The sequence below is a fragment of the Nannobrachium achirus genome, assembly GCF_963921795.1.
Source record: "Nannobrachium achirus genome assembly, chromosome: 16".
Taxonomy (NCBI): Eukaryota; Metazoa; Chordata; class Actinopteri; order Myctophiformes; family Myctophidae; genus Nannobrachium; species Nannobrachium achirus.
Window position 1 is genome coordinate 59115950 of NC_137823.1, and position 23217 is coordinate 59139166.

At 44.1% G+C, this 23217-nt stretch overlaps 1 protein-coding gene across 1 annotated transcript in view; it reads right to left on the minus strand.

The window, feature by feature from the left end:
• Window positions 1-6200: 6200 nt before the first annotated feature.
• The window catches only part of scara3 (scavenger receptor class A, member 3), a gene marked incomplete at both ends in the record, with an annotated part of 45067 nt that continues 28050 nt past the window's right edge, over window positions 6201-23217 (minus strand). Inside the window, 6 exons of the mRNA XM_080745069.1 lie at window positions 6201-6697; window positions 11843-12020; window positions 16285-16477; window positions 19341-19429; window positions 20568-20787; window positions 22645-22889. Of these exons, the coding sequence (XP_080601195.1) occupies window positions 6201-6697; window positions 11843-12020; window positions 16285-16477; window positions 19341-19429; window positions 20568-20787; window positions 22645-22889 (1422 nt within the window). The remainder of the gene's footprint in view (window positions 6698-11842; window positions 12021-16284; window positions 16478-19340; window positions 19430-20567; window positions 20788-22644; window positions 22890-23217) is intronic.

Here is a 23217-nt window from a genome sequence, read left to right on the forward strand (position 1 = left end):
CTAGACATACTGTGTACCACTTTGCAGGATTTTAGGCAAAAATCTGTAGGAGCACGTATCCAAAAATGTGTTATGCAAGAATCAGCCTTGTGGTGGCGCTAGAAGAGAGCCATGTGAGAAATGAGGGGTAGAGGTTGTGGTTTGGCAGCCAAGGAGTGTGTGTGTGCAAAGTTTGGCATGGATAGGGGCAACGGTGGCAGAGATATGAGTAGGGCAAAAGTGTGACGTGACGGACAGACTGACTGACAGCCTGTGGAGGTTTTGTTATTGATGTTATTTACATACTGCACAAAAAAGAAGCCGGACAATTTCATATTGCTAACCCTCACCTCACCCAAAATCAGACATATTGGCTTTACTGTATAGCCATTGTGCTAGTGTGCGTTGAAACCAGCGTGCGTTCTCATTCACTCCATGTGTCGTGTCGTACAGTACAGTACAGTACAGTACAGTACAGTACAGTACAGTACAGTGCACTACGTAAGGTATTTTCACATTCAATCACGATGTAAGTGGGTGTGACATCACATGGCTGAGTCAACGCTAAGTTTGGGTCCTGTGGGGCATTTTAGGAGCAAATCACTGGACTGTTAGTTCTCACAGCTATTAAATAAAACTCACTGCCAGTCAGCCGTTGAAATGAGATTGTGCGTGTGCGTGTGCGTGTGTGTGTGTGTGTGTGTGTGTGTGTGCGCGCGTGCGTGCGTGCGTGCGTGCGTGTGTGTGCGTGCTGAGGGTGAGAGTGTGAGAGAGAGAAAGAAAGAGAGAGCAGCGGGGCAGAAAGTGAGTGAGGCGTTACGAACAAGTTCAGCAGAGACTTTGGGAAACACTGGTTTTATTCTGAGGCGTTCTCTCGCGGCCCGTGCTGCTCAGCCATGCAGCTGTGTTTTCCAGCGTGGGACCAGGAGTGAGAAAATTACACGTGTGTGAAACGGCGAAATGTATTCCACCTGGGGAAGTCCAACCTGCCAGAGGGTCCACAGTGCACATCTGGCAAGGAGGTTTATCCTGGCCCACGACTGGTGTTTTTCACCACAGCCATAACACACAACGCCCTCTCTCCCAGAGACGTGCTGGGCCCCTGATTCAGCCCGGGAAAAAGAGTTGGAGAGGCCCTCATTGCGCGCTATAGAGAGATCTCTCTCTATAGCGCTGCTGCTGCTACTCAAAGATTTACCATTTCAGATCATGACAAGTGACAAGCCAGTGGGCCAATTACATGAGTTATATTTCGTCATTGTCGGGTGGAAAATGGAAACCTTGTATGTCAAAAACCATTTTTAAAATGATTTAAACTTGTGAAAACAGCCGATCTACAAGCACACAACGCCTCGCACGCCCAACAGTGAGGATTTACTTTGTTGGCCGCCCAGCACCCAAAATGGAACGAATGCCGACATTTTATTTTCTTTTTTTTCCTAATGGGAATGAACCGGCCGTTCGGGAGTTGTCCCGCTTTTCCCAATGGCCAGCACGTCCCTGCTCTCTCTCCCTCTGTACTGTTCTGTTCAATATGCTTTGTTTGGCATGAATGTTACAATATCGCTGTGGTGTCCAAGTACAAAGGGCAGAGAAACAAGGCATTTCTTCCTTATTAGACAGCAGACATGACTGTTCTCCCCGTGTCTCCTAGGGTTGATACCCTCACAAAAACATGCAGTAATACTGGTCTCAATAATGCCTCCCCCTGGCCAGCCGGGGCGCTTGATGGAGGGGAAAGGAACTGGTTGGAATAACGTGTTCCTTCCACGCGCTACGTCCATCCCGGGGAAATCCCCCCTGTCAGGTGAAAAGAAACAACTTGGACTACTCATGCATTGAAGGAAGCATGAGGTCAGTCCGTTGTCTCCCCAGGCGCGGCAGAGGGAGGGCAGAGCCCAGGATTACATAGGCAATTGGCACTGGGTGAAAATGGGTTGCAAAATCGTGGGATAAAAATTATAGTTTAAAAAAAAGACAGTAGACATGACATACTGTACATGAGACAGTGTTATGAGTATACTTTTACTTAAGTAGAGAATTGACTCCCCCTCATAAAAAAAAGAAAGAAAAAGGAATGGCTCCTCCCTATACTGCAAACCGGATCCCATCGTTCATTTCAAAGAGCCGTTCAAAAGACTCGATTCGTTCGCGAACGTTTGATTGTTTGATTGAAGACTTTATTAGAAGTTTGCATAGGAAAAGGTACAGTTTCATGACGGTACAGTTCACTGGTACAAGGTCAACTAAAAGGAGATCCTAGAAAAGACTAAGCTTATTTCCATAGGAAACCATTGAAGTATCTCATATAACATTGAATGACAGACGGATAGAACACAGTACTATGCAGTAGATATAGTACTCTTCTACTCTACTCTACCTCTACTTTTAGGATTAAAGGTGGGGTGACTGGGGTCACTCGTTCACTCCGTCAGACTGGGTAAACCTGGGTTTCCCATCACATCCAAATGTCTCAGAGACAAAACAAGGAAGTTGGTGTGGAGTCCGACGGACCCTTTCCCCCATCCGGCGGTCACAAGACCAGAGGAATATGGGATTTGGGTGTAATGGTGGAGGAAGTTTTTCTTGGAGATCGAGTTGCTGGCATCTCACGAGACCTCGCATGTTCCAGAGAGCCAGAGAGGGAGACGTTATGAAAGCAGCTTTCAGCAGGACATTATGGCCGTCACCGGCTCTCCCCAGTAAAGCTGAGTCCACCCACTCTTTTGTTTCCCAACCCATGCTGCTCTGCATGGCTTGGAAGCCATTAAACTGAATCAGTAGTTATCTTTCACCAACAATCATGAGTATATAAATCAGGGGTCTTATTTTCAGGCCAAGTCTAGAGAGAGATGAAGCAGGGACCCCTGGGGACCCCCACAACCCATAGATACCATATATTTTCATCATTTGACAGCACAATCATCAGTGTATTTTGGATTCATGTCAATTGGTATTTTCAGATATTTAACCACTTGAACCGTCAATACATTTGTCTGTACTTTAACTTGTACCTTTTCCCCTCAACACCAAACCTATTTGGCGAAAATAGACGATCTAAAAGCTCACAACGCCTCGCAGTTGGCTAAAATTCTCAGAATATGGTCGCTAGGGTTCAAGTGGTTAAAGGAGAAAAAGCTTCTATCACACAAAGATTTAGAGGACCCCCTGTAGTAACACTGAGGACCCCCTAGGGGTCCCGGACCCCCTGTTGAAGACCCCTGATATAATTCATTCCTGATAAAAGCAATGAGTTGAAGTGATTGAACTGAAGAAGAGGAGGAGAGAGGAGAGGATGGAGTGGAGAGGAAGAATATCTGCTTTATGTAAAACTGCTGAAAACCCTAAAAACAATGAAACATATTTGAGTCACTTGGAAGCCAATGAATGTCAAATATCTAATGGGAGGGGCTGACATGTGTTCTGAATTAATCTACAAAATTACTCCCCGCTCAGGGCAGTCCGAGTGCACTCACAGGCAGGGGCGTCACAAGGGGGGAAAAAGTGGGACTGAGTTACCAGGGCCCAAGTTGGAGGGGGGCCTTAATTATTTTATACTTTAACTATTGAAAAATAGCAGATCTACAAGCTCACAGCGCGGCACTGAGTGCCGCGCTGCGAGCTTGTAGATCTGCTATTTTTGAAAGGTCATGAAAATGTGTGCAAATCTTTGAATGTTTTTTTTTTAAGCGAACATTTGTTAACTCAAATTTTGCTTCCCTGGAACTAAATATTTTGAGATGGGGGGTGTGCGTGGCCAAATACATATAATCTTGGGGTTCCACATGAAAATGTTTGAGCACCACTGACATAGAAACATAGGTTTTTCAAAAAAAACCTTAGAAGGATTTGAAATATTCAAGGACTTGCGCAAATTTTCACGATTTTTCAAAAATAGCAGATCTACAAGCTATGAGCTTGTATATCTGCTATTTTTCAATAGTTAAAGCACAAAATAATGCGTAATAATGTGTTCCCAGTCTAAATGGGTTAAACCCCCTCCCCCTATGAAGAACATTTATGGGGGGCCCGCAGTGAGCATGTACCCAGGGGCCAGAATTTGGTGCGACACCCCCCCTGCTCACAAGTGGCGTTTCCATAAAGCTACTTTTTGCGCATTAACGGCTTAGTCGCAAAATGTTTTTATGGAAACACTTCAAAATGCGAATAAACTTTCATTATCCGCAAAAAAGATTATCCGCTTGGAGGAGGAGGATTTTGAGGCTTAATCGAATAAACTAAATGTGCAAAGTGAATGGAAACGGGTCAGACAATACATTCGAATAAAGTATGACGTTCGTCCCATTTCCCCTGCCGCTTTGTCCATGGTATAGCGTTAGCCCACAAAACAAACCTGTTGTTTGTTACACACGGAGTGACACGGACCATGTGTAAATTCCTCCCGTTTTCACCTCAAGCCATCGGTGGCGAGCGAACCCTTCCTCATCCCACGGTGTTGCGTGCCTGAAGTGCCCAATCTACAAGCTCAGAGGCACAGCAGCTCGCATCCACGTCTCCGCGCCGCGTTGTGAGCTTCCAGATCGGCCACCTGACCTTCCAGAGGACGCTGAAACTTCCACTGTGCAACGACGCGACCGCGGTTTTCCCGGTGAACCGGTAGCTTTATGTATTGAGAGGAACTCTTGCCAATTTCGTAAGAGACTCGTTGCCAATTGTAATATATTTAAAAGTTATTTGGGGCCATGATGATGACTGATAATCCCTTGTTCCCACTACTAGACAGCGACCGAGTCACAGCAGTCAGACGTGCAGAAGGTGCAGTGCTCAGGTTCGGTCTGAAAAAAATCGGCCCAATCAACTCTTGCGACGTCGCTAATTCGAATGACACCCGCAAATGGAAACATGCTAAATTCGCTTTGTCTTAATGCGTATTTCTGATAATTCGCTTCCCTAATTCGATTAAGTTTATGGAAACGCCACTACAGACAACCGTAGAAATGTGCTTAAAGTAAGCTGCAGACAAGTGTAAAAATGATACAAGCATTTATTGAAGTTCCATGCAAGCCAGTCGCATTTCATAACACAAGGGGCTTTATGAACATAGTGACTGTCCCCTATTTCAATTTTTATTTTCATTATCACGTATCATTTGTCATGTTTCATGAAATGAACAAAATGAACAAAAACCAAGATGTTTGTAGATATAATATATGATAAACATCCACTTCACATCCACTAACACATGATATAAAACCTTTCATGGAGGCGCTGCTCAACACTGTACAAAAACAAATGCTGTGAATAAACTGCATCACGCTGTAAAACAAATCCCCCCAAAAAGTTGTATTCGTGCTTGCTTTCTGAAGCAACTGAAAGACATTTCATTCAGAGTATAAAATAAGCAATTATCTTCCCCCAAATGGTCTAAATGACACTTTCATCTTCTAGGAACCTAGAGAGTATTCAGAGTGCCCGCTCTGATCCGTGTACAACACTGAGATATAAAACAGTCTTTGAATTCTACACTTTAAAGAACCCATAAAGTGCCATCAATTACAAATTCATGCGTCGATATCATCTATAATGTAAAAAACGAGTAGATAGTTTTCTGTGCCCACATACGTAGTAGTGCATGGATAGGTAAACCCTACAAAAAATGACAAAATGTACCGCGATGGCTTAGATGGGAATACCCACTTTATGTATGGTTTTGGTGGCTTGGAGACAGCCTGGTTCCCTCATACAATCACTCCTTGGCAAGAGATCAAAGTCACTAATCTGTGAAGTTCAATCATGGTTACATCCTGTGTACAGCACATGTATAGCTTTAGTTTAGGGACCATTTCATTAGTTAATGTGTGCCAGTGACGGGCAGCCCAAGTATGCCTCTGTTTCCCCTAAAAAGAGTAAATTCCAAGTCCATCCATTCCCTGGGGGGTCTCAGTCGTCACTGGATTCACACAATGAGAAGAAATGGTGACATTGGCAGCAGTTCTGTCACCTCATTCATCCTTGAAGTTCTCCTCAAATTGTTACTTCATCGTGCCATTATATCAGGCGAGCGTTTCATCTTGCCCTGTCCTGAATTTTAAACATCGCGTTTTATCGCGTGGTCATTAAGATCTGCATCTACGCGGTCCCACCGGGAAGATCTGGGTCGCATGATCACCAGCCAATGAGAAGATGTCTTCAGATGCCCATTCTCAGTTATTTATGGTACAATGACGCCCGTCGCCCGTCTCTCCGTTACTTCTATCTACCTACTGCCTCTTGGAGCCAGCGAGCGGTGCAGCTCTCCGAGCACGTTGCTGAATACTGGTCTGATCCGGGTTGTACGGTAATCCTGGAGGTCCGGGGGTCCCCGGTGGCCCAGGTGGTCCCACGGGCCCAGGTTTGCCCCGGGGTCCGTGCTGCCCATGGATCCCAGGCAGCCCCGCCTGGCCCTGGATCCCCGGCGGTCCCTTGGGTCCTGGCAATCCGTCTTTACCAGGAACGCCCAGGTCGCCCTTCTGGCCGAGGTCGCCCCGTGGCCCCGGCTGGCCCAGAGAGCCTTTGGCTCCTTTGATCCCCGCCGCTCCCCTGGCGCCGGTGGGGCCCGGTTCCCCTGCGTCGCCCTTCGGTCCCACGAAACCCTTCTCTCCGGTGTTCCCGCGGCCGCCAGCGGGGCCCCGCTCGCCCTTGTTCCCGCTCAGACCCACGGGTCCCCTGGATCCGGTCTCACCGCGGTTCCCCTTAAGGCCCGGTGGCCCAGCAGCACCTGTGATGACAGAGGAGAGGAGAGAGTGATGTGAAACAAACTCTGTGCTTGAATTCACTAATAGCTGGATGGATGAGTTCAACAGCAACTCATCATGCTGTTTCAGCTTGAACATGCCTCATTCACATGTTAACATTTTGTATGCCAAACTCGTTCAGTAACGAGACAAGGCCACTGGAGGTCGCTGTAACAAAACTCTCGTTGAGTCTCATTGAGAGACGAGACAAAGGGTTAACTTTGTTACGTGCAGCTGCATGCATGGTGCGTGCCCTGTGAGAGACGCTGGTGCATACGTCATAACGTGACAAGCACAGAAGCAAAATGGAGCGTCTATGCTGCATAGACTTCTATTCTATGCTGAAACATAAAAAGGGCTTTATCTCTGAATAAGGTGCAAAGAACGCCAGGGAAGCAGAGATCTACTTGTTTTCACGGCGACACTATACCGCGATGGTCGGCCCCGGTTTGGATTTTAGTTTCGCGAGTGTTTGTAAACAAACGGATCTTCTTCCTCAATCGTCAGTGGACACTCACGTGCACCCGCACGAAGCTTCCGAGGCTCTTCAAAATAAAGCGTAAGTGAACGGCGGCACCAGCAACAGCTAGAAATGTTAGAAACCTTGGCTTCCCATGTGTTAAAGAAAAGCTTTCAAGGTGAAGTCACCAGAGATTCCCAACTCACATTGGTGCCAAAGATGGAGAGTGTTCCAATAATTGAGACTCCGTTAAAACAAACCAACTGTTCACCAAGTGGCCTTTTGGTTTATTGTGAAGCTTGCTTATACAGTGCCAAATCCCACCCAGCCGGTAGCCAGTGCCCGCCCAGCTCTAGGGACGGCTGTGACTCAGGAGGTACAGCAGGTCGGCCAATGATCCGTGGGTCGGCGGTTTGAATCCCGGCTCCTCCTGTCCACATGTTGAAGTGTCCTTGGGCAAGGCACCGATGAGCTGGTTGGTGCAAGCTTGCCACCATTGGTGTGTGAACGTGGGAAGTAAGCGAGGACGCTGGCGTCCAATGTTCGCCGCTTCACGTCCCAATATATGAATGAATGGACCATTATAGACCATATAGAGTGGCCTATACTGTACGTATACACCAACTAATGAATGGACCATTATAGACCATATAGAGTGGCCTATACTGTACGTATACACCAACTAATGAATGGACCATTATAGACCATATAGAGTGGCCTATACTGTTCGTATACACCAACTAATGAATGGACCATTATAGACCATATAGAGTGGCCTATACTGTTCGTATACACCAACTAATGAATGGACCATTATAGACCATATAGAGTGGCCTGTAGGCTACTGTACGTATACACCAACTAATGAATGGACCATTATAGACCATATAGAGTGGCCTATACTGTTCGTATACACCAACTAATGAATGGACCATTATAGACCATATAGAGTGGCCTGTAGGCTACTGTACGTATACACCAACTAATGAATGGACCATTATAGACCATATAGAGTGGCCTGTAGGCTACTGTACCTATACACCAACTAATGAATGGACCATTATAGACCATATAGAGTGGCCTGTAGGCTACTGTACCTATACACCAACTAATGAATGGACCATTATAGACCATATAGAGTGGCCTGTAGGCTACTGTTCGTATACACCAACTAATGAATGGACCATTATACACCATATAGAGTGGCCTATACTGTTCGTATACACCAACTAATGAATGGACCATTATAGACCATATAGAGTGGCCTGTAGGCTACTGTACCTATACACCAACTAATGAATGGACCATTATAGACCATATAGAGTGGCCTGTAGGCTACTGTACGTATACACCAACTAATGAATGGACCATTATAGACCATATAGAGTGGCCTGTAGGCTACTGTACGTATACACCAACTAATGAATGGACCATTATAGACCATATAGAGTGGCCTATACTGTTCGTATACACCAACTAATGAATGGACCATTATAGACCATATAGAGTGGCCTGTAGGCTACTGTACGTATACACCAACTAATGAATGGACCATTATAGACCATATAGAGTGGCCTGTAGGCTACTGTACCTATACACCAACTAATGAATGGACCATTATAGACCATATAGAGTGGCCTGTAGGCTACTGTACCTATACACCAACTAATGAATGGACCATTATAGACCATATAGAGTGGCCTGTAGGCTACTGTTCGTATACACCAACTAATGAATGGACCATTATACACCATATAGAGTGGCCTATACTGTTCGTATACACCAACTAATGAATGGACCATTATAGACCATATAGAGTGGCCTGTAGGCTACTGTACCTATACACCAACTAATGAATGGACCATTATAGACCATATAGAGTGGCCTGTAGGCTACTGTACGTATACACCAACTAATGAATGGACCATTATAGACCATATAGAGTGGCCTATACTGTTCGTATACACCAACTAATGAATGGACCATTATAGACCATATAGAGTGGCCTGTAGGCTACTGTACCTATACACCAACTAATGAATGGACCATTATAGACCATATAGAGTGGCCTGTAGGCTACTGTACCTATACACCAACTAATGAATGGACCATTATAGACCATATAGAGTGGCCTGTAGGCTACTGTTCGTATACACCAACTAATGAATGGACCATTATACACCATATAGAGTGGCCTATACTGTTCGTATACACCAACTAATGAATGGACCATTATAGACCATATAGAGTGGCCTGTAGGCTACTGTACCTATACACCAACTAATGAATGGACCATTATAGACCATATAGAGTGGCCTATACTGTTCGTATACACCAACTAATGAATGGACCATTATAGACCATATAGAGTGGCCTGTAGGCTACTGTACCTATACACCAACTAATGAATGGACCATTATAGACCATATAGAGTGGCCTATACTGTTCGTATACACCAACTAATGAATGGACCATTATAGACCATATAGAGTGGCCTATACTGTTCGTATACACCAACTAATGAATGGACCATTATAGACCATATAGAGTGGCCTGTAGGCTACTGTACCTATACACCAACTAATGAATGGACCATTATAGACCATATAGAGTGGCCTGTAGGCTACTGTACCTATACACCAACTAATGAATGGACCATTATAGACCATATAGAGTGGCCTGTAGGCTACTGTTCGTATACACCAACTAATGAATGGACCATTATACACCATATAGAGTGGCCTATACTGTTCGTATACACCAACTAATGAATGGACCATTATAGACCATATAGAGTGGCCTGTACTGTTCGTATACACCAACTAATGAATGGACCATTATAGACCATATAGAGTGGCCTATACTGTTCGTATACACCAACTAATGAATGGACCATTATAGACCATATAGAGTGGCCTATACTGTTCGTATACACCAACTAATGAATGGACCATTATAGACCATATAGAGTGGCCTGTAGGCTACTGTACCTATACACCAACTAATGAATGGACCATTATAGACCATATAGAGTGGCCTGTAGGCTACTGTACCTATACACCAACTAATGAATGGACCATTATAGACCATATAGAGTGGCCTGTAGGCTACTGTTCGTATACACCAACTAATGAATGGACCATTATACACCATATAGAGTGGCCTATACTGTTCGTATACACCAACTAATGAATGGACCATTATAGACCATATAGAGTGGCCTGTACTGTTCGTATACACCAACTAATGAATGGACCATTATAGACCATATAGAGTGGCCTGTAGGCTACTGTTCGTATACACCAACTAATGAATGGACCATTATAGACCATATAGAGTGGCCTATAGGCTACTGTTCGTATACACCAACTAATGAATGGACCATTATAGACCATATAGAGTGGCCTATAGGCTACTGTTCGTATACACCAACTAATGAATGGACCATTATAGACCATATAGAGTGGCCTATAGGCTACTGTACGTATACACCAGGGGTCTTCAACAGGGGGTCCGCGACCCCTAGGGGGTCCGCGGAGGTACTGCAGGGGGTCCGCGAAATTATTGATTGAAAAAAAAAAAGAAAAAAAAATGTTTTTTTTTTCTTTCTTTTTTGTTGTTGCCATTTTCCACATTTATGTTAAAAAAATAAATCATGATTCTATCCATTTTGAATAGCTTGAATACATGATTACTATGCGATTGACAGATTGTTGATATTATTTACATTGGTTCTCAGTTAATAAGAAGTATGTTTAGAAATGGTAGTGGTACGGCCCACCCTGCTCGCTGTAACTTGTACATGTTTAAAATAAAAAAATATGTCGTAGCCCCGACCCCCCCACCCTACGAGGTGGTAGGGGGTCCCTGCTCCATCTCCCCATCAGTTTGGGGGTCCCCGGCCTGAAAACGTTGAAGACCCCTGGTATACACCATATAGAGTGGCCTATACTGTACGTATACACCAACTAAAAGAAATGCTTGTTTGTGTTGTTTTTTTAGTTGCTGTTCTTTAACCACATGAACCCTATAGTTAGTACATATATATTATGGGCATGTCATAATAGACAAACTTGAAAATTTGTTGAAAATAGCAGATCTACAAACAATGTGACATGTTGTGAACGTGTAGATCGGCTATTATCACTGATGTATCGGTGTAGAGGGGAAAAGGGAGGGGACCCCTGGGGGGCCCCCAGTCAACTAATACAGTGGTTCTCAACCTGTGGGTCGGGACCCCCAGAGGGTTACCCAAATTATTTTGGGGGGTCCCAGTCCAGATGATTAACTTATTGTGCAATATTGTGTTCTCACTCCACAGTAAACAAACCAACATATAGTTTAAGTGTATAGAGGGTGTCTGCACATTTCTAAAGTGACAATTTAAAGACTTTTTAATGACTCTAAAATGACAAATTAAACATTGGCAAAATTGTCAACTATTAGAGGCAGAAATTGTGAAAATAGCCGATCTACATGCTCACAACGCCTCGCAACTCACAATAGAACCGTGTTATACAAAATCGAATTCCTCAACTGTTAGTGCTCGTCAGGGTGTGGGGGGGGGGGGGGGGGGGGGTCCCCAGTTAAAATATGATTATTTTGGGCGTTGCGGCCTGAAATGGTTGAGAATCACTGAACTAATAGGGTTTAAGTGGTCAACCCGTACCTTTCACTATGGTGAAGTTCTTGATGAGCTGGGTGTGGTGGACGTCCACCAGCTTCATCTCCTCCATGACCATGGACAGGTTCCACACGTCCATGTCCAGACGCACGTTCAGCAGCTTGTACTGCTGCCTCAGCGTGTCGGCCAGCTGCAGCAGCAGCAGCACCGTGCTGTTCAGGTTCTGACAGGAAAACACGGAGAGAGACATGTAGTCAGGGAATTTTAATAAAACCCTGGGAATAAATTCCTTACCAAACAATTTCTTCACCAATGTGTTCGTAAAGGTGTCTAGTAACATATCTAACAAAGTTTGAAATTCAACATCCCTAGCAAAATGTTTGACAGCTAGCGTAATTCACTTACTATACACTGTACTATAAGGGAAAAAAATCACTCCCTAAAATATGCTTTAAGTAGGATATTAGGGGTCTAACTAGGTGTTTTTAATTATTCTGAATCCATTGCAAGCATTTGTTTTGCACGAAAAACATTCCTTGGGCCAAAAATGGACCCCACACAACTGTGAAAAGTGATGACTCATCACTAAACCATCTTTTTTTGCGTCTGTTTTTGGCCCAATGAATGTTTTTCGTGCAAAACAAATGCTTGCAATGAATTCAGAATAATTAAAAACACCAGTTAGACCCCTAACATGCTACTTAAAGAATATTTTTGGGAGTGATTTTTTTCCCTTATAGTACAGTGTATAGTAAGTGAATGAGACCCAGAATTACCCTAGCTGTCAAACATTTTGCTAGGGATGTTGAATTTCAATCTTTGTTAGATTTGTTACTAGACACCTTTACAAACACATTGGTGAAGAAATTGTTTGGTAAGGAATTTATTAAAATTCCCTGACTAAGAGAGATGTGGAAGAATGGGGGAGATTGGCGGTGCCATGGCATTGGTCCCACATTTCATTGTTCCTACATCCCATTAGTCAGAATCTGGTGAATGTTAACCTGGTGAAAAATACTATGCCTAAACCTAAACCTAACCCTAACCTCAGTAAAACTATGCCTAAACCTAACCCTAAAACCAAACCCAATAACCAAATTAGGACTAATGAGATGTAGGACTTATGGGCAGTCCCCAGAATGAAGAGGAAGCAAAGTTTCTAAACTGTTCAACTGATACAGCGTCTTCTCCTCAGACATTCACATTGTAGTATCTTACAACAAGTGCAACTCTGTCTAGCAGCCATAGAAATATATTGTCGCTGAAACCTTGTATGCCCAGAATAGTTACTTTTCAGGAAATAGAGAAAGGTAGAAGGTAGGAATACTGACAGATCTCCAAGCTCACGATGTGACACGTTGTAAGCTTGTAGATCATCTTTCGTTACTTTTGGATGACAAAGTAGCGAGGCAGTAAATTAGGAAAGAGTTAAAATATGAAGATACAACGTTTCTGCCCGACAGTGATGATTGCAACTGTAGGTCGCAGTTTAGTGTGTGAACAGTCACAGCTTGACCGTATCTCTGTCTGTCTGTCTGTCTATAACGTGCCTGACACTGTGGTTCCCCTGACACATCACTGTGATGTCAGATACTCAGAGCAGGGATCTGCATATATGGGCATAAACGGGTGAGATCACAGTGGTGTGGTTGGTTCAGACAGGGATCTCCATGTATGGGCATAACATGGATTGTATGTTGTGATTTAATGGGAACCACTCTAACAGAATCCCTTTTATGCCCATATATGGAGATCCCTGATGTCATCAATATTAAGCCCATATCTAACAGGACTTCAAATGGGAATGCCCATATATGGAGGAAGACAGCCCATATCTGTGTGGCTGGTTCAGAAATGGATCTCCATGTATGGGCATAAAAGGGATTGTATGTATGATGTCAGATGTGATAGACGTCATAGGACTTTCACATAACGAATAACTGAGTAAGCATGTTTGGGCTCTCACAGCATATCTCCATACAATACATTGATCTCCATATATGGGTCACTGGTCCGATATACATCACTGGACAGACGGCCAAGACATGGCACAACCTCGCCCTTTAGGGCGAGGCGTCTTACTAGTATATGGAATGGACACTTCAGAGCAATGCAGACAAATTCAGAGTGAGTAAGAGTAAGTAATCAATCCATGGGGTCCTCTGTGATGCATTTGTTCCATGTGAGAATGTAGATGATCATACTGCACTACAGCAGGGTAAAACCACATAAGACTGACATTATGCAGAGGGCACAGTGAGGTAAGCTAACACAGCTGGAGCTAATTCAATTAGTAAAGGGTGTGTTACGGTATGTCAGTGTGCATTGACAAATACTACAGTCTGTGCTCGCACACTGGAACACCCATGGCTCCGGACACACCTACATATACAGTAACACGCCCGCTATTAACGTTATTGGCTGCAGCTGCGTGGCTTACTTAGCCTGCTTGCAGACCATAGACCCCGCCCACTCTCAGAGTGGACAGTGGCTGTGTCCGAAATGCGGGAAAAAGTTCCCTACTCCCTAACCCTAAATGAGGGATCCAGATGTAGTCAGGGGCATAGTTCCGCCGATTTAAAACGAAGCCAATACGGAACTAAAACGTCCTATGTTTGGCGCCACTTTTGGAGCGGTGCTGCGTCGGTCTGAGTCGCCCAGCGCCACATTGACCATTCTTCGTGGGGGGCTGTGATGTCACTGTGACATCACAGGTGATATCACAGTGACAGTCCATATATGGGCATAAAGATCTGCCTAACGGGCACTCACCATATATGGGCATAAAGATCTGCCTAACGGGCACTCACCATATATGGGCATAAAGATCTGCCCAACGGGCACTCCAACATGGAACACCTTATATGGGCATAAAGATATGCCCAACTGTGCACACCCCTGTGCAAACGCCCCTGGGCACAGGACTAGTATACATATTCTGGGGTTCTTGATTTTAAAACTAGACCAGGTCAACCTGGTTGTGCCAGACCCCGGTTCTGCCAACCCTCTGGGCCTATAAATTTAATGGTACATTTATAGGCTGTCTGTCCCTTTATAGGCTGTCTGTCCCTCCCTCATGTCATCATCATTTGTGACATCATTGTGACCAAATATGGAGAAAAGAGGGAGGGACAGACCGACAGACAAAGCCTTTTGCTTTGTCTGTCGGTCTGTCCCTCCCTCATGTCATTGTGATGACATGAAGGCTTTGTCTGTCGGTCTATCCCTCCCTCATGTCATCATCATGTCATCATCATGACCATCTATGGAGAAAAACCGGACAGACCGACATTTGCTTATGTAGGCCTACCCATTTCATGGGTCTGGCAAAGATTGAGAACCAGGTTTTTCAGAAAACTGTTAGGATTTAGAAGACATAGAATCAGGTCCTCAGGTCTAAATGAGTTAACCCATTCAGAACGGGTACACATAATAGTGTATTATTATTTTATGCTTTAACTATTGAAAAATAGCAGATATACAAGCTCGCAACGCTGCACTCGGTGAGCTTGTAGATCTGCTATCTTTGAAAAAATTGGAAAATTTGAATTTTGACCCGATTCTATAAGTGTCTTTTGAATCCTTCTAAGGTTTTTTTAAAAACCTACTGTATGTTTCTATGTCAGCAATCTGGCCAGCCATCGTCAAAGAAAAGGTCCTTTTCACTTAACTGGAGTGGAGCTCAGTTAGTCTGTTCTTGGGAGACTACTATGTCAGTGGTTCTCAAACATTTTCATGTGAAGGACCCCCCAAAATGATAGGTATTTGGCCACGGACACCCCATCTCAAAATATCTAGTTCCAGGGACCACCCAGAAGCAAAATTTGAGTTACAAACGTTCGCTTAAAAAAAAAAACATATATTCAAAGATGTTCACACATTTTCATGACTTTTAAAAAATAGCAGATATACAAGCTTGCAGCCGCGCTGCAAGCTTGTATATCTGCTATTTTTAACTGGTTAAAGCATTCAATAATCCTAGGCCTAAATGGGTAAATAACAGTCAGCTCTTGGTGTTAGCCTGGTTAATAAACCAGACTGCACAACACCACCCCCTGTTGGTAGTGGTGGTGTTGTGTAGTCTGGCCCTTCACTCATTAAATAAGCTTTTTCCACCAGCCCTCAGAGAGGGCGAGCCAATCAGGGCTGTAGGCTTGGGGCACGTGGTGGGTGGTGGCCTGGTTCAAAACCATTCAGCCAATCAGGCGAGTCTGTGTGTATTCAAACACATTCCCCCCTCCACTCTTATTACAGACATCAAACAGATTGTAGTCTTTGATGCTTTCAGAGACTAACGAGCTATTGACACTTGTATGGCTCAACCAATTACAGCAGCTCACAAGCCCTTTGAAGTTCAGAGGGAGCAATTAAGAGCAAGTCAACTTAACATTTTTTTAAACCCGAAATCTCAGACTCTCTTCCCAAAACGAAGTGTGTGATAGAGTCTGACGCTTGCAGTCAGGCTATCTTGGTGTGGCTCCAGTTACCTGCAGGTCCTCTGCGTGGCTGCCCAGGCGGCTCTGGCAGGACGAGCTCTCCATGTTGATGTACTTGTACATGCTCTGGACGTGGCTGACCGTGGCGTTGATGCTGGACGAGATGGTGTCGATCTCCATGTCGATGGAGTTCAGCCTGCCGTCGATGGTGGAGAAACGCTCGCCCGTGCGGTTCTCGTAGTACCTGTAGAGAGACACGCACACAGGGGCGTCACAAGGGGTAGGAAAGTGGGACTGAGTTACTGGGGCCCAAGGTGGAGGGGCCCTAGTAACTTTAACTTTTGAAAAATAGCAGATATACAAGCTCACAGCGCGGCACCGAGTGCCGCGCTGTGAGCTTGTAGATCTGCTATTTTTGAAAAGTTGTGAAAATGTGTGAAAATCTTTGAATACATGTATTTTTAAGCGAACATTTCTAACTAAAATTTTGCTTCTGGGGGGTCCCTGGAACTAAATATTTTGAGATCGGGGTCCGTGGCCAAATACATATCATCTTGTGGGTCCTTGACATAGGTTTCTTGCACACATTTTCACGATTTTTCAAAAATAGCAGATCTACAAGCTCGCAGCGCGGCACTCGGTGCCGCGCTGCGAGCTTGTATGTCTGCTATTTTTCAATAGTTAACATTCTTGGGGGGCCCGCAGTGAATCCTTGTACCCAGGGCCCAGAATTTGGTGTGACACCCCTGCGCACACAACACTGTCTGAGAGGGCAGCGATCAATACGTTGGATCAATACGTTGGTTCCAGGCGGTCCCCCGCAGAATTAGCTAATATAGCATCAAAACAGGTTAACCCATTCAGAACGGGTACACTATATTGTGTATCATTATTGTATGCTTTAACTATTGAAAAATAGCAGATATACAAGCTCAGAGTGCGGCACCGAGTGCCGCGCTGCGAGCTTGTAGATCTGCCATTTTTGAAAAATCTTAGAATTTTGACTCGATTCTATAAGTGTCTTTTGAATCCTTCTAAGATTTTTTTGAAAAACCTATGTTTCTGTGTCAGCAATCTGGCCAGCCATCGTCAAAGAAAAGGTCCTTTTCACTTACCTGGAGCTCAGTTTGTCTGTTCTTGAGAGACTACTATGTCAGTGGTTCTCAAACCTTTTCATGTGAAGGACCCCCAAAATGATATTTATTTGGCCAAGGACCCGCATCTCAAAATATTTAGTTCCAGGGACCACCCAGAAGGAAAATTTGAGTTACAATCGTTCGCTTTGAAAATACATATATTCAAAGATTTGCACACATTTTCACGACTTACAAAAAAAAATTCAGATCTACAAGCTCGCAGCGCGGCACTCGGTGCCGCGCTGTGAGCTTGTATATCTCGTTTCTCGTATATCTCTTGTATATCTCTTACACATAATGTACGTGTGTGTCCAAATAAGCACAAACCAAATGTATGCACAGAATGAAATAAATAAGATAAAAAAATATTGAATCTGTACAGACTTAAACACCTTGATGGATTGGACAGATCTAACGTGGCGGGGCAGGCTGTTCCAGAGTGTTTTTTAATACCTTGGGTTAGGCCTGGGGCCAATTCTGATATCTTCACAAATTGGTACCACCCAAGGTGACCGTACATTTTTTACATTTTTGACTTCCTACATGTCTCTAGTTTACATTTTGGTATGATAACCCTTTCTGAGACCCAGCTTAATTGATGTTATCAGCCGCTAGAGTCGGTCTCCCATCGACTTTCTATACAGGAGGAAAATACCCAGAAAAGTTTTTTTTTCTGGGTATTTAAGTGGGATGTGAGGGGTCTAACTAGGGGTTTGTCATGATGCTGAATCCATTGCAGGCATTTGTTTTGCACAAAAAACATTCAGTGCGCTAGAAATGGCCTCAGAAAACAATACACGTATGGGTGAGTATTCATGTTAGTCGGAGGCCTTAGGGTTTTTTTTCTCGTGCTACTCAGTCTAAAAGTGCAACATTTTGCACAGATGTAACTCATGGCATGCTCTAATGATTTAGCTAGGGCGCCCGAGTCTGCGACATTCGGGGTCGCCACAGCGGCCAAATCAAGTTGGGCTCCCATCGACTTTAGTGATGAAAAGTCATGAGTCATCACTTTTCAGAGTTTTGTGGGTGCTGTGGTGACCCCGAAGGTCGCCGACTCGGGCGCCCTAGCTAAATCATTAGAGCATGCCCTGAGCTACATCTGTGCAAAATTTTGCACTTTTAGACTTATTAGCACGAGAAAAAAAACCCTAAGGCCTCCAACTAACATGAATACTCACCCATACGTGTATTGTTTTCTGAGGCCATTTCTAGCCCACGGAATGTTTTTCGTGCAAAACAAATGCTTGCAATGGATTCAGCATCATGACAAACCCCTAGTTAGACCCCTCACATCCTACTTAAATACCCAGAAAAAAAAAGTTTTCAGGGTATTTTCCTCCTGTATAGAAATTCGATGGGAGACCGACTCTAGCGGGTGATAACATCAATTAAGCTGGGTCTCAGAAAGGGTTATCATACCAAAATGTAAACTAGAGACATGTAGGAAGTCAAAAATGTAAAAAATGTACGGTCACCTTGGGTGGTACCAATTTGTGAAGATATCAGAATTGGCCCCAGGCCTAGGTATTCAAAAATAGCCAAGGTATTAAGCATTGTGAAATGTGCGTGCATGCATGCGTGCTAGTGTTGTAAACAATATTGATTTATTGAATAGTATCGATTTTGAATATAGTACTAGATTTTCAATATGACTTTTCCATAGTATCGATAATATCGATACTCAGTTTTTACCTCTCTCGTTGGTTTACACCAACGTTACTTTTATGTGTATCCTTCCTACTTTGGCTTATTCCTAGTTATTTTAAAGGCCTATTTGTACTTATAATGTGAAAAAGTGCACTACCATCTACCTCAAGAAGTTCTGCATTTTTATAAAAAAAAAGAAAAAGAAATTGCACTAAAATCGCTGTGGTTGCGTGATATCGAAAATGGTATATAGAGTATCGACATTTTTCAAAATATCCTATCGAAGTTAAGAAATCCAGTATCGTGACGAGTGCGTGCTACCTGGAATGATAGTGGAGGTCGTGCATGTTCTCCTCATGTTCATCCATGAAGGAAGTCACATTGTCCAACTGCATCTGTAGGTTCATCACCTGGACGCACGCACGCACGCACGCACACACGCACACGCACACGCACACACACGCACACGCACACGCACACGCACACGCACACGCACACACACACACACACACACACACACACACACACACACACCTTAAGTTGCTTTACAGAGCTTACAGAGCCATAGAATATCCGGCAATATCAAACTTTACAAAATGTTATGAAATATAGCAGTAAAAAAAAACTCATAATCCCAATTTATACGAAAACATTAACAACAAAGCTCACAATGCGTCACTAATAGAGCATCGCAGTGAGGTGTCGGAAGCAAGCTGGCCATTCATATTTACCATAGGGTTTTTCACTATCAGCCACAAAGTCGTAGCAATTCATTGTACACTTACCACTAGGCTGGTGGTTGTAAAATGGCTATGTATGCATGCAATCACTCTAGTTTTAGTAAAAACACGTTTTAATCAAGATCGCACGGAGAAGAACTGCATTTCCCATGCTGCTAAACGTAAAAACGACGTCTGTGATTGGTCTAGCTTCTTCTTCTTTCACATATCTTGCGGTTACCGCGGAAGTAGCTTACTGCCCCCTGTCTGCCCGGCAGATTATTGCACATCAGCAGAACTGCGTGAGCTAATACTTTCTTTTACAAATATGATGCACTGTGTTAAAGATGACGATAAGAGAGTCCACAGAGATGACAATCACTACATTTCAGGCCATATGCTGGCCTGGATAACTAAACTGAGCGTGATTTAAGGGCTGTATTTCAGGAAACAACCACAACATTCGCAATGCATTCTGGGAGTGTAGTTTCCGCGATTTTAAAAATAATGATGTACACAGTCTTGTACCCTGTCCTTTTTTTCAGCTTTCTAATTAATCTTTGCATTAAAAAAAAATGTGAATATTGACATGATCCCTCTCCAGCCGAGGTGGCTTTGTCCAAGGCTTAAAAACGTTTAAATAAATACTTTATGAAATGTCTATGGAAGAAATGAATGCGGAAAACGCTTCCGACACCAGAGTGAGGACGGGGTGGGGCTTCAACTGCGATGCTCTATATGTAACGTTGTGAGCTTGTTGATCTCCATCGTAGTAATAAGCAGGCTCACCTGCAGGGTGAGGTCGTGGACCATCTCCAAACAGACTCACCTGCAGGGTGAGGTCGTGGACCATCTCGGAGGACATGCTGATCCTCTGGTGCGTGGTGGAGATGCCGCTCTGCACGCTGCGCACCGTCTGCGTGGTGATGCTGGAGTTGGACTTGAGGGCGCTCAGCACGCGGCTGTAGTTCTGCCAGTCCGCCGTCATCTTCTGCAGGACCAGCGTTTCCTCGTCCGCCTTCCTCTGCAGCGCGTCCATCCACATGGCGCTGGGACACGGGACAGGACAAAGTATTCGTTTTAAAAACCATTTAGGCCTAGAATTATTGAATGCTTTAGTTTAACCAGTGAAAAATAGCAGATCTACAAGCTCACAGCGCAGCACTCGGTGCCGCGCTGTGAGCTTGTTGCTATTTTTTAAAAGTCGTGATAATGTGTGCAAATCTTTGAATATATGTATTTTTTAAGCGAACATTTGTAACTCAAATTTTGCTTCTGGGGGGGTGCCCCTTGAACTCAATATTTTGAGATGGGGGTCCGTGGCCAAATACATATCATTTTGGGGGTCCTTCACGTGAAAAGGTTTCAGAACCACTGACATAGTAGTCTCTCAAGAACAGACTAACTGAGCTCCAGTTAAGTGAAAAGGACCTTCTCTTTGACGATGGCTGGCCAGATTGCGGACATAGAAACATGGGTTTATCAAAGAATCTTAGAAGGATTCAAAAGACACTTATAGAATCGGGTCAAAATTCAGATGTTCACGCTTAAAAAAATAGCAGATCTACAAGCTTGCGGCGCGGCTGTGAGCTTGTATATCTGCTATTTTTCAATAGTTAAAGCATAAAATAATGATACACAATAATGTGTACCCGTTCTAAATGTGTTAAAGGGATATTACACTTTCAAAGTCATTTTATCGTCTAATCAGGCTTTTATGAACACCCTGAACAGTTTTTAATTTGCTTGATTCAATATTTAGATATTTGATGTAAATGTTACCAGGCCCGACACGCCCAGGCCCTCTCTCCACATACACACCCATTGTAACTTCAAACTCCATTTTAACCACGATAGATTCATTAAAAACACCCGTTGTTTTTTCTGTTGACTCATACTACCCTCCTAATACGTGAGCAGGCCGTGTTTTTTCGATAACTTTTTTCATTCATTTTTAATAATTATTTGGGAAAATGAAAAATATTTAATACAAAAATGGATTATTAAAATTAAAAGATGCGTCGGCCTAAACCGCCACTCTAAGCCAATGCAGACAGAGGAATTTCGCTGGGGACTGTGGTGAGGTATTAACAAAATCAATAAGCAAAGACAATGCATAGCAATTTTTTTTCCAGGACCTTCCAGGACCCTTGATCAATTCCAAAACTTTTCCAGTACTGGAAAAATCTTTTTTTCTGATTTCAAAATATTTCCAGGAATTTCCTGACCGTGGGGACCCTGTGTCCAGGGGCGTCACAAGGGGTAGGAAAGTGGGACTGAGTTACCAGGGCCCAAGGTGGAGGGGCCCTAATAACTTTATCTATTGAAAAATAGCAGATATACAAGCTCACAGCGCGGCACCGAGTGCCGCGCTGCGAGCTTGTAGATCTGCTATTTTTGAAAAGTTGTGAAAAAGTGTGAAAATCTTTGAATATATGTATTTTTTAAGCGAACATTTCTAACTCAAATTTTGCTTCTGGGGGTCCCTGGAATTAAATATTTTGAGATCGGGGTCCGTGGCCAAATACATATCATCTTGGGGGTCCTTGACATAGGTTTCTTGCACACATTTTCACGATTTTTCAAAAATAGCAGATATACAAGCTGTGAGCTCGAGGTCGAGTTGGATGCACTTTATTTCATGCCAAAAATAATGTATTTTGCAGAGTGGGTGGGGTGCTGAGGGGTTCACCACCGCGGAGAATAGACTTTCAACAACGCAAAACTACCTTTGGTTTGGTGAGTAGTGAAACAGTTTTGTTTATTTTGACTGAAGTTGAGCGCTCGGAGGGGCCGACAATCTCGAGTCTAGCCATTTCCCGACGGGTCTGTCAGAGCGTCTCCGGGAGGAGACGCGATGGACCAGAGCTATGTGTGCACGTGCCTGCGTCCATGGCTCCTCCTACCTGAGGCCCACGGTGGTGTTGACCTGCGTCACGGTGGCTTTGAGGTCGTACTGGTCCTGCAGCAGGCTCTTCATCCTCTCGTCCGTCTCCTCGATCACGTCCCTCCAGCCCTCCACCTGGCCCATGTACCGCTCCACCGACTGGTTGAGCAGCTTGATGGAGACCGTGTGGTTCTGGAGGTCCCGGGACAGACGGCCGCTGGTCGTCTTCAGAGTGGCCTGCGTCTGAGATGCCTGGTGCAGAACCTGGCCGGGGGAGAGCAACATAGTCTGGGCGTTTCAGGCAAAAATCGGGCACTTTATGAAAGAAGCATGAAATCTGGCACACAGTTAGAACAGGCCATATGGAAGATTTTTGGCTATAGGGGCATCGCAGATTTGTCTCGGGAAACTTGTGGGAGCCAATCAAAGTTGGTCTCTCAAAGACTTTACTATAGAGTAAAATAATACAAAAAATAAATATGCTTTAAGTAGCATATGAGGGGTCAAACTAGGTGTTTTTCAGGATTCTGAATCCAATGCAAGCATTTTTTTTTGCAGGAAAAACATTCCTTTCCAAGAAACGGCCGCCACA